Source organism: Suricata suricatta, chromosome 14 (assembly GCF_006229205.1).
Source record: "Suricata suricatta isolate VVHF042 chromosome 14, meerkat_22Aug2017_6uvM2_HiC, whole genome shotgun sequence".
NCBI lineage: Eukaryota > Metazoa > Chordata > Mammalia > Carnivora > Herpestidae > Suricata > Suricata suricatta.
The window spans coordinates 71,447,902-71,462,701 of NC_043713.1; the positions used below are offsets into that span (position 1 = coordinate 71,447,902).

The 14,800-nt window shown below is 52.4% G+C and overlaps 1 protein-coding gene across 9 annotated transcripts in view; it reads right to left on the bottom strand.

Moving 5' to 3' along the window:
* The window catches only part of CABIN1 (calcineurin binding protein 1), a 146,216-nt gene that overhangs the window by 61,027 nt on the left and 70,389 nt on the right, over positions 1–14,800 (bottom strand). For 6 of the 9 annotated variants that reach the window (XM_029922558.1, XM_029922559.1, XM_029922555.1 and 3 more), the window contains 2 exons: positions 14,356–14,534; positions 1,339–1,521 (listed from right to left, as the gene is read on the bottom strand). In XM_029922558.1, coding sequence (XP_029778418.1) covers positions 1,339–1,521; positions 14,356–14,534 — 362 coding nt within the window. The remainder of the gene's footprint in view (positions 1–1,338; positions 1,522–14,355; positions 14,535–14,800) is intronic. The other 3 variants (XM_029922562.1, XM_029922561.1, XM_029922563.1) reach the window with 2 other exon arrangements.

The following is a 14,800-nucleotide window of genomic DNA, read 5'->3' on the forward strand; positions in this document are numbered from 1 at the left end:
CCCAAACATGGTGGAGACAGGCCTGGGGTGACACAAGAGCACCCACAGCAGCTCACTGCTTGACGGGCCACGGAGCACAGATGACAGGCCTCCCCTGTCCAGTAGTTAAAGTAATCTGATTTTTAAGACTGGGTATGAACAAGAGTTGCCATACTAGAGTGCTGGGACTACAGGTTACTTGTTCCTTCCCCTTCCAAACTCCCTGCTGTGTGTTTATGTGAGTTGTAGAACGTCAACATCGGTTTGAGATTGTATAACAAGCACCTTGTGAGAAAGTGGGGCACTGGCCTCACTTTCTGTGTCCTCTTACCTCATCCTAATGGGGGCGCCTTTGCCAACCTGCAGGGCATGCAGCCTCACCACCGGCTAAGGCCAGCTAGGGGAGGCTGGTGAGGAACAGAGAGCTAGGACAGGCCATTCCCAGCACGAAGACCCCGGCACATGAACTCCTGAGCCTAGACTCTCCCATCCAGGGCCTGTGCAAACACGCCCTAGGGGAGGTCATTGCCCCTCCCAGCCCGGTACCCAGAGAGGGAGCATGGGGCAGAGGTTAAGGGTGAGAACTAACCCTGGATAAATTCCCAACCCTCTCTGAATCTCAGGATCTCACCTGTAACATGGGGAAGAGCTGCAGGGCTGTTTCTTAGGGTGGTTGGGAGGACAAAACCCAGCACCCGGCACAGGGCCACTGAGCATGGGTCCAGGTTGTTGTGGTTGTTAGTGTTTAGCAAGCCCTGGTTAGGGTGGGAGAGCTCTCAAAACTCAGGGCCAGCTGCCCACTTATTTCCACAAAGGGGGCCCGGGGACCCCCTGAGAGCCAGGCATGCCCTGGGGTTAGATCAGGGCCTCCTGACTATAAAGGGGAGCACTTTTCCTAAAGATGTGATTCACACTAATAAGAAAACACACTGGTGACATTTAGGATCCAAAGATTTTTTTTTTTTAAACAACTACATATTCAAGAAAAAAAATCCAGGGCGCTCACGTCACGGATATGGCTTTCCCACACGGCCATGGTAGGGTCATAACAACAACCACAAGTGTCACTGGGTGCACACTGTGTGCCAGGCACCGTGCGAGCACTTTCCTGAGCCACCTTGCTTAATCCTCACAACCCGTGCACAGGCGTTGGGCTCCCTCCCACCCAACAGGGAGTGCAGAGGCCCAGGGAGGCGAGCGACTTGTCTATCTGAGGCCCCAGAGCAGCAGGCGGAGATGCAAGGACAGGAGCCAGACAGGGCCCAGGCCACTTGGGAGCCCACCTTCTTCAGACGGCCCAGACTGTCACAGGCTGTCTCCCCAAAGCAGTTCTAGCACACTGAGGCTGGATCTTCATACCTCTTTCCTCTGTGACCCCCTGAAGGTCTTTACCAGCGAGGCCCACTTGGGAGCTAGGAACGGGCAGCTTCTTCTCCACACAGAGCTTCCGAGAGCTCTCCAATGAGCTGGCAGGCTCATTAAAGAATTCCTGTGTCGAGCTGGAGTCCGACAGTGCCACAGCCGTGCTGTCCTGGCTGCGCTCTGAGGGGAAAAGGAGGGAGAGAGGGCAGCAGCATGAATTCACACCAGCTACAACATGGTGGGGCTTCCCCAGGGTGAGTGTCCTGGTGACTGCCCTGCAGAGAAGGCGACATGAGCACAGCCACTGTGACCTTGCTGAGCCCTACCCGTCCCGGAAGGCTGCTGAGCCACTCACCAAAGGCACCAATCTCCATGGTCAACCTTGTGGGGTTTCCCCAAACGGTGGTGTTCTGGTAAATGGTTAACAATTGGCCCTTGGGGCAGGGGGGAAGCCCACCTTTATAGCATTTACTGATTTCTGTGGTGTAAATACTCCCAGCATGGCCAATTCAGGCTACCAGCCAACATTACGTTGCTGAAGGTGGAGCTGGAAAGAGATGCATACCACTCTCTCGTGTTTCTACCACATAGAGACAATAGGCAAATAAGAGTCCTACAGAAATTTTTATCTGGTTGCTATAGACCAAGAGTGTCTAGAGTGAGAGTGGAGATTCCGGGGGGGTCACAGACACACGGGAGCTTGCTACCCACATGTTAGCTTGTCTCCTTGGACCTCCACATGTGCTTATGAGAAAGATCAGAGGCAGCACAGGAAGAGGGATTGAAGGAAACCTTCCTGAGGTGCAGGCCTGGAGAGGAAGTGTGTTTGACGCTATAGGAAAGGCATGAAGCCCTGGTGGGAACTTTTTTCCCTAAGGAACAAAAGCCTTAAGCCAGCTGGGGAGCCAGCTTGTTGCCTCCAGGGTGCAAGTCAAGACCTACGGCCACTGTGGAAGGAAAAAGAGAAACCTCCTGACAGAGGGGCAGGAAACCATTCAGGGCCCAAACAGTTGAAGTCCCTACAGCTAGGGAAGAAAAGCCCCACTCCTGAGAGGCAGGGATACAGTCTGCCTAAGTCGGAGGCTGGAAGGAGTCAAGACGAAGACAAGAGAGAAGCAGAACTGCCCCCTACCCAGGCTAGCAAGCATGAGTAACACGCAAAACAGTCCCCTACAAGAAGAGGGGCAAGAACATGGCGAGAGACTGTCTCTGAAGTATGCACAGAAGGCCTAAGGCTAAAAGTGGGAATGGAACACTGAGAAAACCTTCTGGCAAATCAGCCCCCCTGTTAGCATAAGGTAAGATCATAGGAATTTGAAGCCAGTGGTACACTAATGGTTACCACGGCAACAATACCCAACCCTGCTCAACTTCTGACTAGCCTAACTCCCCCTCTTAACAGCCTAGGAAATAGGAGAGAGAAGCCCATTCCAAGCATAAATATTGCTTATTTCAGTTTCTTCCATCCTACACATAATATCGATATTCAATATAAAAATGAGGCATACACACAAAACAAAAGAAACATTGTCAAGAGAGAAAATAATCAACAGAACAAGGCTAAGAGATGACCCAGATGTTGGAAGTACTTGATGAGAAATTTAAAATAACTAAGGTTAGGGTGCCTGGCTGGCTCAGTTAGCGGAGCGTATGACTCATGATCTCAGGGTCATGAGTTCAAGCCCCACACTGGGTGGTTATAGAGATTAGTAAAAAACAAACAAAAACTTTAAAAAAATAACTAAGATTAATGTGATTGGTATATTAAAGGCTCTAGTAGAAAAGGGGGACTCATGCATGAGCAGATGGGGAATTTGGGGAATGAGTTGAAAACAAAATGCAAGACTCAAATAGAGATGCTAGAAATTAAAAGACACAATAACAGAGCCTTTGTCAAGCTTCTCAGCACACCTGACACAGCTGAGGGAAAAATAAGCAAAACTTGAAGACAGGTCAGTAGGAATCATCCAAAGTGACAGTAAGAGAGTAGAGGGGAATCAGAACCAAGCACGCAAGAGCATCCAAATGATCTAACATACTAAGTAGAGCCCCAGAAGGCAATGAGATGGACACATGTCAGAAGAAATATTTAAAGAGATAATGACAGAGATTTTCCAAAAATAATGAAAGACGTCAAATCACCAAGAACACCAAGCAGGGCAAAGACTCCTCCACACATTTAAACAAACAAACAAAACAAAAACAACATCAAAAAACCATACCTAGATATCTCATACTCAAACTGGTGAAAACCAAAGATAAAGGGAAGTCTTGAAAGCAGAGAAAGACACATCACATATAGAAGAACAAAGTTAGGAATTACAGCACACTTCTCATCAGAAACCATGCAAGTCAGACATCTTTAATGCTGAAAGGAAAAAAAAGGTCCATCCCAAATTCTACACCCAGTGAAAATATCTCTCAGTAACACAAGAGAAATAAAGACTTTGCCAGACAAACAAAAGCTGAGAGAATTCCTTACCATGAAATCTGAGTTACAAGAAATGTTAAAGGAAGTTCAAGGAGGATGAATTGAGACAGAAATTTGGATCCACAAAAGAAATGAAGTTCCTCAGAAATGGCTAAAGCATCACAGAAAAGACATTCTTTTTCCTCATGTTTAATTCCTATGAAGTATTACTGTTTAAAGCAAAACCTAGTGGCAGCCTACTGTGATTTTACAGTGTGTGTAAAAGTAAAATGGGTGAGAACAAAGGCATAAGTGAGAGGCTCTTGGTTCTTTAATTGACCAGGAAGCAGTGGAGTACCATCTGAAGGTGGACTATGATCACTTAAACATGTATTTTTTTAAGCCTAAGGTAGTCACTACATTTTTTTAAAGAAGGTATAAATAACAAGCCATTAATAGAGACAAAATGCAACCTGAAAAAATAAAACCTTGTCTTCAACTTTGTGTATCTGAAGGATAAAGCTCAATGAAAGAGGAACCCAGAGAGCCATGCTCAAGTTCCTCTTACTGCCACTCACTAGTTATGTGACCTTGAACAGGTTAAGTCCCTTGCCCACCTATAAACTGCAAGCACACATAGTCTCAGAGAGGTCGATGGCACAGGGGCTTCTGGGGACACAGAGAGAGAGAGAGGACATGGCCTCTAAAACCCTCTAACCCTTTGCTCAACTACCTCAAACACCGGCAGCCCACTGGCAGGGCAGACATGAGCAGCCTGGTGGGCAAACAAACTTACAGTTACTTAAAGTTGTTTCAACAAAATCAAAGGCCTGGACTCTGAGAGATCCAGGCTGCCTGAGTTCAAATCCTGCTCAGTCACGTACTAGGCTGGAGAGCCTATGCAATTGCCACAATTTCTTTACATTTCAGTTCCTGTGTAAAACTGTGATAATGCAAATGCCCACTTCACAGAATTATGAGGATGAAATACATTAATACATGTAAAGTGCTTGAAACAGGGCCTGATACCCAATAAGCATTCCAAAAATATCAGTTCAGTCATCAATATTATTACTTCAGAAAACCTGTACCAGTTTTTTCAGTAATGTCTCAAACTTGACACTACAGAGATTTTGTTTTGAATGGGCAAAGGGTTCTGCTTATGCCAAGCTGAAGATCACACCTGAGTGGCACCACGTCGATGGGGTGGTGATGGCTTCTGACACACTGACATGACAGGGTCGTCCACAGCGGTCCTGCCTGCAGAGGAACATGGAATTAGGCCTGTGCTTCCAGGGCAGCGCTCCGTTCCAGCCTCCTCGCCGACGCCTGACCCCAGAGCAGGGTCTGGAGACTGTGACCTCTCGGGCTGCCACACAGAGCCTGCCGCAGTCCTTCCTCCTCAGCCGCCTTTGGAATGTCCTCTGCCCAGTAATGGTGGATATCGGCGTCAGCTGGGCTGGTGGAGCAGCAGCAACTGGGGCGTGAAGTGTATGTGAGACTCTTCAGAGGCCGACACGGAAGTTCGGAGTCTCACTGATGGGGCGGCAGGGACCTAACTGGACCCCTCTGTCTCACACTCAGTAAGGGGCTCTTTCGTGACTTGCAAGGCCAGATCCCAAGGCTCTGTGAGCACTGAATGGGGATTACTGGGAAGCTTGCAGCCCTCATGGAGGCCCCACACCTGTCCCCAGTGTGAGGAAATCACTTCTCTCAGAGAAATGGCAGGGGCAGCCCATTTGCTGTCTATGTGGAAAGGGGACCCTTGGCTCCAGAGGTCACACAGGGTCATTGCAGGAGCTCAGAAATCAGGAATCTCAGACTCACAGTCCAACCCCAGATCTGCTCCTTGGGCTGCTCCAGTCCTCCCAATATGTTTGTCACGGCTCTCCCTGCTCTGTTCCCAACACAGAAATAGGATCCCCATGGAGGCCTCCACATCCTAGTGCCAGGCACACAGGAGTGACAGCCCCGTGACCCACCCCGCCTGCAGCATGTACTCTGGCCCTGTCAAGAGAACACCAATGGCTCAGACAAGATGGCAAGGACGAAGTCCTTCTGATAGTCAGGCCAGAGGAGGTGCTTTTCGCCAGCATCCAGAGCAGCTGTAGTCACTGCACGGCTGAGCAGCACACCGTGTGGCAAGTGTCCGGGAAGCGGGCCTAGCCGGGAAGCGCTCACGAGAACTGGCTCGCTGCCTGATGAGCTCATGCACTCATAAGCGGTTGGGCTTTGGGCCTAAAGAATCGCTAATTTGCTGGAATCTCAGTTGTGATTATTACAAAAACCAAGGATTGGCTTAAGCAAACGGATATTTACTCCCAACATGCTAATACCCTCCTGATGCTGCCTAGTGAGGGAGGCTCTCATGCAGCAGAGTGAGCAGGGAAGGCAGCAGACTGCACTAAGGATGGTGTGGACAGAAAAGGACCACACTGGGCTTCAGGGGTGTCTGCTCCTCTGGGAGCAAATATTAGCAGGTGGGGCCTCTACTGAGACTCTTTAAAATAACATCCACAGTGGGGTTGCCTGGGTGACTCAGACAGTTAAGCATCCAACTCTTGATCTCGGCTCAAGTCATGATCTCGCAGTTCGTGAGATTGAGCCCCATGTTGGGCTCTGGGCTAGAGACTGCTTGGGATTCTCTTGCCTTCTGCCCCTCCCCCACACCTCTCTCTCTCTGTCTCTGTCTCTCTCTCTCTCTCTCTCAAAGTAAGTAAATAAACATTAAAAAAATAAATAAAAGAAAATAACATCCACAGCAACAACAGCCACAGCCAAGAAGCAGGACGCATGTAAGCTGAGGGACTGTGACCAGGCCTCCTGCCCCAAGCCTCTCAGTTCTGGGCAAGCCCTTGTCCCAGGGGTGATCATGAGCACCTAAGGAGCCCTGAAGAAGGCTGCTGGTCAGAGGGAAGTGAAATGGGTCTGGAAGCTCCCATGAGCCACCACAGTTGTGTGGTGCCCCGTACAGCCCAGAGCTGGAGAGACAGGGGCTCTGCACATTGAGGTGCCCCGGCTGGAGCTGGAACCCCTCCTCACCAGGCCTGTGAAGCAAGCGGGTGGGCAAGGTTCCTGCCCAACCCTGAGAGAGGTGTAAGTCTGGGAAACAGGACAGGCACATCATTGCAAATGAGAGTCCAGGGCCAAGTTTCTCTCTAATCCTTCAAAGAGGGTTGGCACAAGGCTATTTAAAATCATCCTGAGTTTGGATACTAGGAAGTAACCCAAGACTTTGCACCAAGAAGCAAGTCAGATTTAAAGAAAACTAAGTCCATTTCTTTTACACCAATAAGATGAAAGAGAAGAATGAAAATCTCTTCAAGAACGACTCTATCTCTGAGCAGATGATGCCTCTGGGCAAAGCCCAGCCCACCTGAGCACCTCCTGCCTCCTGGCCCCGAAATCAGATTTCAGCACCGGCTCAAGCATGGCGGTGCACAGCCCAGAGACTAGCAGCGTGCCCTGATAAAGGGATATGGGGAGCCATATGTGTGGGGGAGGTGGGGGCGGTTCTGGCTTGGAGAGCACTCAGCTTCCCTCGGCAGTGAACAGAGGTTCCTTCCAGGCCTGCCCAGAGTCCCGCCTTCTCCACAAAGCTGTCTATGGAGAGCACATTCCTTATCTGGGACACTGTGGGCCAAAGGTCCAAATGTCCACAGAGATAGGGCTCTGTGGAACTGTGCACTGATGGCCAGGGGTGCTTCCTCCACATCCTAGAGGCCCATGCAGAGGCTGAACACCACAGGACAGCCCCAGGGTGCTGGCCTGTGCCGATGCTCAGAGAATCAGGTGGGTGTGCAAGGCCTCCCTTCTCTCACCTGCCTGCTGGAGCAAGCGGGGGAGAGCAGGGGCAGGCAGAACCAGCGTCTTCCCGCCTCGGCCACTGCCCAGAGGTTCTGCAGACGGGCCTGGGCTGGGGGTTTTTCTGGCCTCCTGGTCCTGAGGCAGAGCAGGAGATAGAAGCAAAACTCTCTGCACAGGAGACTTCCCACAAGGCTGGGCAGGACGGCCTTCCAGGGAAGCATGTACCTAAATGGGACTCTGGGGACTGCCCACAGCCCAGGTGCCTGATTTCTTTCATGAGCTGCCTGGATACCAAAAGGAAAGAAGACACAGCAGTGGACAGGCTCTACAGGCTAGCCCTGCTCTTCTTCAGAATGTTCTTTTAAAAGTCTGCCCACATAAATCCTGTTCACACCAATTAATATTTGTGGCTAAACTATAAACATTTCATTCTCCTGCTGTTAATCCCTGCAATGTTTCACATCTATGCCTCTGAGCCACCCCAGCCCCTCCCCTGAGTCCTTAGAGGGATGTTCATCTGCCAGCAACTGCTGATGACGCCCCCTGCTTCCATGGTATGACCTACAGGGCCAACCGCAAAGGAAGGACAGCTGGGGACGCAGAAGGAAAGGGGTCTGGCTTGGTGACAGATCAGACAGAAAGGCTGATCATTCCAGTGAGTGTGAGAGCAGACTGTATTCTGAGAATTTGGATTTTTTTGTTCAAGTTTGACTCAGTCAAATCCCCTGAACTTTCATGGGATTTCCAGGCCAACCCAAAAGAGCTCTTTGCTTACAAGACACAAGTTTCCTGGTACATTTTCTCTACCTGCTCCAGCAGTTAGGACTAGAAATAGCTCACAACCACATAGTCCATCAGTTCAGTTGAATGAAAGTTTGAGGGGAAAGACGCAGTTGTATCATCAAAAGCTGTAGCAGCGACTCTGACTAGTGTACCCTAAAAGGATCACAACTCTTCTGCCAACTAGAAAGCAACAGATTTCTAAGAGTAGTAAACGTGGGGGAATCAATATTTTGAGAAATCTCTTAGCTGGACTAACCCTGCCCCACCGGGTCCCTGATGACCACCAGGAAAGAACACATCCACCGGAAGAAGCCAGGCTAACTGTGTGGGAGAGGTACCCTCTGGCAGGCCGAGAAGCCTGGACAGACACCCAAGAGAAGGGACACCAGAAACACAAGGGCCCCTGAAAAAGAGGCAGACATACTGAGGCAACAGGCAGGCACGAGAGTATCACTGTGGCCAGTGCTCAGACAGCAGTGCCATCGCTCTGGGCCTCTGATGCTCATGCTCCGAGCTGGGAGACTTGTCCTCATCATGTGCAGCTCTCACTGTGTAACCCTCACCAGGCATTGCTCTGTCACAGAGTCCCTAAGCCTCTATCTCGGATCCAGCTGGTTTCCCAAACTCTCTCCCTGCAAGGTCTCTCTTCTGCCCACCCAGTCACCTCAGTCTCCAAATGCTACAGCCCCTACAGGGCTCTCCAACCTCCCTGTCTTTGCTCCCAATGTCCCTCACCTGAAATGGCCCTGCAGACCCCTCTGGAGGACTACCTCTTCCAGGAAGTCCTCCCAACCCACCAGGCATCACAGCTAGCTCATGGCACCCCCTCTTGACACAAAGATCCAACCAGGCAGTGGGAATCAGGGTGCCCATCTTGGCTTTCCTCAAGGGCCCTCTTGCACACCCAGCACACAGCAGACACTCAACATATACCATGACCAGCTACAGCCTGGAGAGGATAACAAAGGTGACCGGCTCTAACCTCTGACAGCCTCCCTCCCTGTCCTGACATCAGACCCCACCCTGCAGGGGCACACGCAGGACAACCTAAGCACCACCAGGAGCCTCTCCCACATTGAAAACATGTGTTCACAAAATACAGCTTGCCTACCGTGAGCTGACCTCTCCTTGGACCTGGGAAGGGAGGCTGGTGAGGACTGATGCCACATGCAGCCCCCTGCCCCAAGCCTGCACACATGGACTGTACACACAGGGCCCACCTCAGGGCATCCTGGCTAACTGTACACAATGTACATTTTTACACACTTGTCCTTATAAAGATAACTTGGAATCTTGGAGTCTGTTGCCTTTGTTACTTTGGTAAAGCCAGAAAGAACAAAGCAATGGAAGTACAGGACTGAGCCACCTGCCAGGCCAATGGGCAGTGGGAGGAGGCCACCGCTGCATCTGGCCAGAACTGAGAACGTGGGCTGTGGGCAGAAGCCAAGCACATCAAACACACACTCTCCAAATCACAGGACCAGCGATGTGGAGAAGCCCCTGGTCACAAGGGGGAGCAGGGAGCCGGACTGAGGACTAAGCATGCGGTCTGCGCTGTCCCTTGAAGCGAGCCGTGACAGTGCAAGCAGAAAGACAAAGCCTGGAGAACAGAGTGTGGTCAGGGTTAGGGGCAGCACGGGCAATATTGGTGGAGGCAGTGTGGGTGAGCAGGCGAAGATGAGCACAGATGGCACACGACACAAACAGTGACAGTATGGTGGGTGAGGATGGATGGTCACATGGGAACGTGCACAGGGCACCCTGGGCTCCCACGCGGCACACACCCGACAACCTGGGACTCAGGGCAGGCTCTGTTCGTGCTGCAAGTGGGGCCAGATGAGCATCCCACAACCATGAACACCAGCCACCATGGCTCCCACTCTTCTGACCCCCAGCTTGTGCTCTCCCTTTCCACCCTTCATAGTCAACACTGCCACACCCCTTGGACCTTGGTTAAGCTCTGCCTCCTCAGGAAGGCTTCCTATCCCCCAAGGCCAGGCCAGGTCTCTTGGGGGTGGTTTCAGTTGCACCCTGACCCTCAGCTGATTCATGGCTTCACATTTGCCTTCCCCAGAACCTGCAACAGGCACCAGGATTGTCCCATGCACCCAGCACAATGCTAGTGGGCACTAGATGGGCATGGCCATGGGCTGGTTGAAGAACTCCACTGAAGGCTCAGCCTCAGACTGACTACAGAGTAAGATCTCTGCTCTCTGAGGGAGGCCCTTTCTGGCTCCGAGATTCTCAGGTAACATGAAGCACGGCAGGCAGACAGCAAGGGTCTTGGCGGTCCAGCAGAGTCACTATGTACAGGTCCCCAAGGCTGGCTGAGCTGGGCCAAGTTATAGACCGAGAGGTCCTATAATAGCCCTGCTCCTTAGGCTCTGCTACCAACAAACCTCCAACAGACAAAGCAGGGAAATGCACATAGATCCAGTCCCCAACAGGTTGGCGAGCACAGGACCTTCCCAGTGTTAGCCTCTGCCGGCCTGGGGTGGAAGGCACCTTAGACCCCAGTTCTCCCTCGGCTCCACTCCAGCTAGCCAGGCAGCCCTAGAAGAGCGCCCACTTGCCTTCAGCTCAGCTTCCTCCCACGGAAACAGGACACACGGCCAAGCAGGGCAGCTGTGAGGGTGGGACCACAGCCATCTCTCTCAGAACCCAGTCCAGAGCAAGCACACGCTGCTGTGTCATGGGGCCCAGTTACTCACACACATGTTCACACATTCCATGCCACAGAAGGGTATAAAATTTGTTCAGAAATCTCATTATGCTACGTTTGAACATGAGTAAACCCTTGAGGGTCACAATGTACTCCCTACATAACTTCCTTTTTCTGATCCAGAGGCATCAACACTAAGGACTTCAGCACTTTGGACAAATTCCAACATGGACTTGGAAGAAATAAGGCAGGCAGGGAGGCATGGTCAGGCAGGGCTGCTCCATTCTGCCTCTCTGCTTGGCCAGAGGGCCCCTCTTCAGGTCAGCTATGGGCCCCCTCTTAGCCACCCCAAGAAGGGCTAGCTTTCGCATCTGACAGTGATGGAGTCTCAGAGCAATCCAAGGGCCAATACCAGACTACCTTTTAGCCAGAGCTGTGGATAGGCTGCTGGAAGCTTCTAACCCTAGAGCGGGATGGACAAGGGTACAGGTGGGGCCAGTGAAGGGAGCAAAGATGGTTCCTTCTAAGAAGCCATTATCAAATGTCAAGCTACCTACATATAACCTAGAGCTATTTTTCTAAATCTCTTTTAAAAATTTACCCCAAGTAAGAACTGACTCTAGTTGATTTCTGATTTTGAGGCTCAGGTATTCAAAAGTAGAAGGGCAGCTCAAAGGCAAGGTATCCTAACCATACCCAAGGGAAGTCCTAATGCCTGGCCCCCTGTCTAGCTGATAACAAGTTAGCCTCTGACAGGCTCCAGGGTACAGGAGATGGGCCCTGAAAGCCAAAGGCCCAGGCATACCCAGAGGCTGCTGCTTCCAAGGCCACTGCCTGCCCCTCTTCCAAGGCCACACAACTGGCCTGAGAGGGACAGAATGCAAACTGAGGATGACTGGCCCCAGACCTGGGCGCCTCCTGCTATTCAGTGCTGCACAGCCCTTGTGTCAGCTCAGTGACTTGGGGATGCCTGCCTCTAGGATGTGCAAGCACCTTCCTTCAATACCCATGAGAAAAACTTTACTTCCATTCTCCACATGAAGAAGCAGGCTCAGAGTCAAGTCCCTTAGCCACGGTGGCTAAGCAAGGTAGCAGTGAGGCTGGGACTGAAATTGCAGATCCCCGTGACTCCAAGGCCTGCTCTGCGCTCCCTGTCTAACCTCGAGCAGGGCCCTGAACTCCTTCTCTTGGGTCTGTCTCAGGGCTAGAAGCACCCATCAGCCTTCCCGTAGAAGGGCTCAGTGATGGCCAGGAGTGAGCACTGATGCCCTGTCCTCCCACAACAGGAGAGCCGGTTGCGTGGAAAGTGCGGGGCCACATGTTCTCCTCCCAGGGCTAGCAGGCCAGCCCTGCCTGGGTCACAGGGGGCAAGAGCAGAGGTGGGCAGTGCAGGCCTTGAGGCTACCATCAGCTGCTTCTGCCAGATCTGCCTTCCCCTACGAGCTAGCATAACAGCTGAAAGGGCCACTTTAACATTCTAAGGGCATGGCTATTTTAGGGCCCAATCGATATTTTCCTGTTGCAGACACTTTCTTTCTGAGGTGAGGAGGGCAAGAGTTCTGAAAGCACCATGCAGCCGGGCCTGTGCACAGCACAGCATGGCCAGTGCAGGGCCTCCTGGCACGCTGGGCTGGGACTGGGCAACGGTGAACCATGGCTCCACGTCGTGGACAGAAATCACTTTTTAAAAAAAGTACTTTTTAAAAATCATTTAAAAATGCACAACCACTGAAACTATATTTGAGCCTCGTTGAATGGTTTCCTCTGCAAACTCTCAGAGCAAATAACCATTGTTGATACTCAGGCCATGTCACTCCAGTGCCTGGCCCAGCACTCTGCTTCCCTACAGCTCCATGTGCACGTGTGTGCACCAACATGGGACAGCCGGGCAGCGGTACCAGGCAGCACCATGTCCCTTTCTGCCTCCCTTCCCTTTGCCTGTGGGGTGTGCCCAGACCAGGCGAGCTACTTCCAGCTCTGGCACTCACAGGGCCACGCACGGTTCCTGCTACCCAGTTCCTGCTAGCCAAGCTCAGCTCGAGCCTGCAGAGTCGGAGAGGTGCCGGCCACAGGCCGATGGACAGCAGCAAGACGCAGTCCTCTCTCATGAAAGCTGGCATGGTGCTAAACCTTCACAGGGGTCCCTGGCAGAAACTAATCAGGGATTGATATCCAGTGTGTTGTCTCAATATTTTCGAGAGAAAAAGGTTGGGAACAGGGCAGTTTTCCTTTCAAGCCCAAGTTAAGTAAGACGGGGAGGGACCCTGCTTTAGGACATGCGCAGGACTGAACCCACCCCCTGGGGCACAGGGAGGTGATGGAGCCACAGCAGCAGCACGCACTCACTTGATGTGCTCAGATCCGCAACCTCTCTCTCCACACCCTCCCCACAGGCCGAGCAGAATCCAGGAGCACTGCAAGTCTCCTCTCCTCTCAGACCTCCAAATCCCGGCCCAGGGGGGTCGGTGGGGCGCTGCCGCCCATCTTTCTTCAGCATTTCCCTAAACCTGCTCTCACACTCCTCTTGCTCACAACACCTTGGGCCCCATGAGATGGGCAAGGGGTGTCCCATGCCCTGGGGAAGGCAGGGCAAGGCCCCCTCCTCCGCAACCTGATGCGATCGGCAGCATGTGAGAGAGAGCCTGCTTGTCTGTGGCATTGTCAATGCCCAGGGCTCCACCCTAACGCCCTCTCAATCCACCAATTTGGCTCATTCCAGTAAATACTTTATCACCGCTTATCACTGTAAAGGCGAGGAGAACATGAAGAAATCAAGCTATGAGGTCAGCATGCGAGCCTCCTAATGTTAGCAAGAAATGTGGTTCAAGGGTCGCCACTTGCCCTACCCCATGTGGGACGGCCTCATACACGGTCCCTGTGGACTCCCACCAGCCCATCTGGACTCCCAGGTGTAACAGACTCAGCACCAGTCACAGTCTTCGCACGGCCAGCAGAGGACGTGCTGTAATAATGCAGGCCAATGCCAGTGCCACTGGGCTGACGGCACGGAGGCCACTCCAAGCAGCCTGCAGACCGACAGCCAGTCCAGAGTCTTCCCCTCAACATCCCCATTCTTGAGGTGGGAAGATGCAGGCTCACAGCTGTGAGGTACCTTAGCCTTCCACGCCCCTCCCCAGCCCCCAGGTGGGCTAGCTGGCAGGTGGCGACCCTGAGCATGTTTGAGAAGCACAGAGTCAGGCCATGAGGTTAATGAACAGCCGCAACATTGCCCGTGTCACCCCAGACCCAGCACCCACCCTCACCAAAACAAAGCGAATCATCACCCGAAGCGCCCTCCCCTGTGATTGGCGTGCCGCCCTGGGGCTGGCAGTAGGGAGAACAGGGACTGTACCGTCCGGCGTCGCCTGCTGGTGGGGTTTTTTACATTTGACGTAATCGTGGTCAATCGGAGTAGCTGTGTAAGGTGGGGATGTCAGACCTGGGCCAGAGGAGGAGGGGAGGGAGGCTCCGGGGCCCGGCAGTGTCCCAGCTGAAGAGTGGGAGTCCTCGTCCACCAGGCAGGCCTTCTCTCTGTGGGAAGATGGTTGGGGTGCAGGTCAGAATCCCCATATCCCGCCGGAACAGGACGTGTGCTGGTCTGACACCATGTCCTTCCTGAGCGCTGAACCCCATGCCATCTTCAAGGGCCTCCTCTGCCCTTCCTAGGGCCCACTGCTCCTACACACCTCAGGTGCCCTGCTCCTCTGGCTGGTGTCCCAAGGTGCTGAAGGAGCTGCCCCCATGGCATGCCCTTGGGCTGCAGCCCCCAAATGGGCACCACCCGCCCATCACAGGTC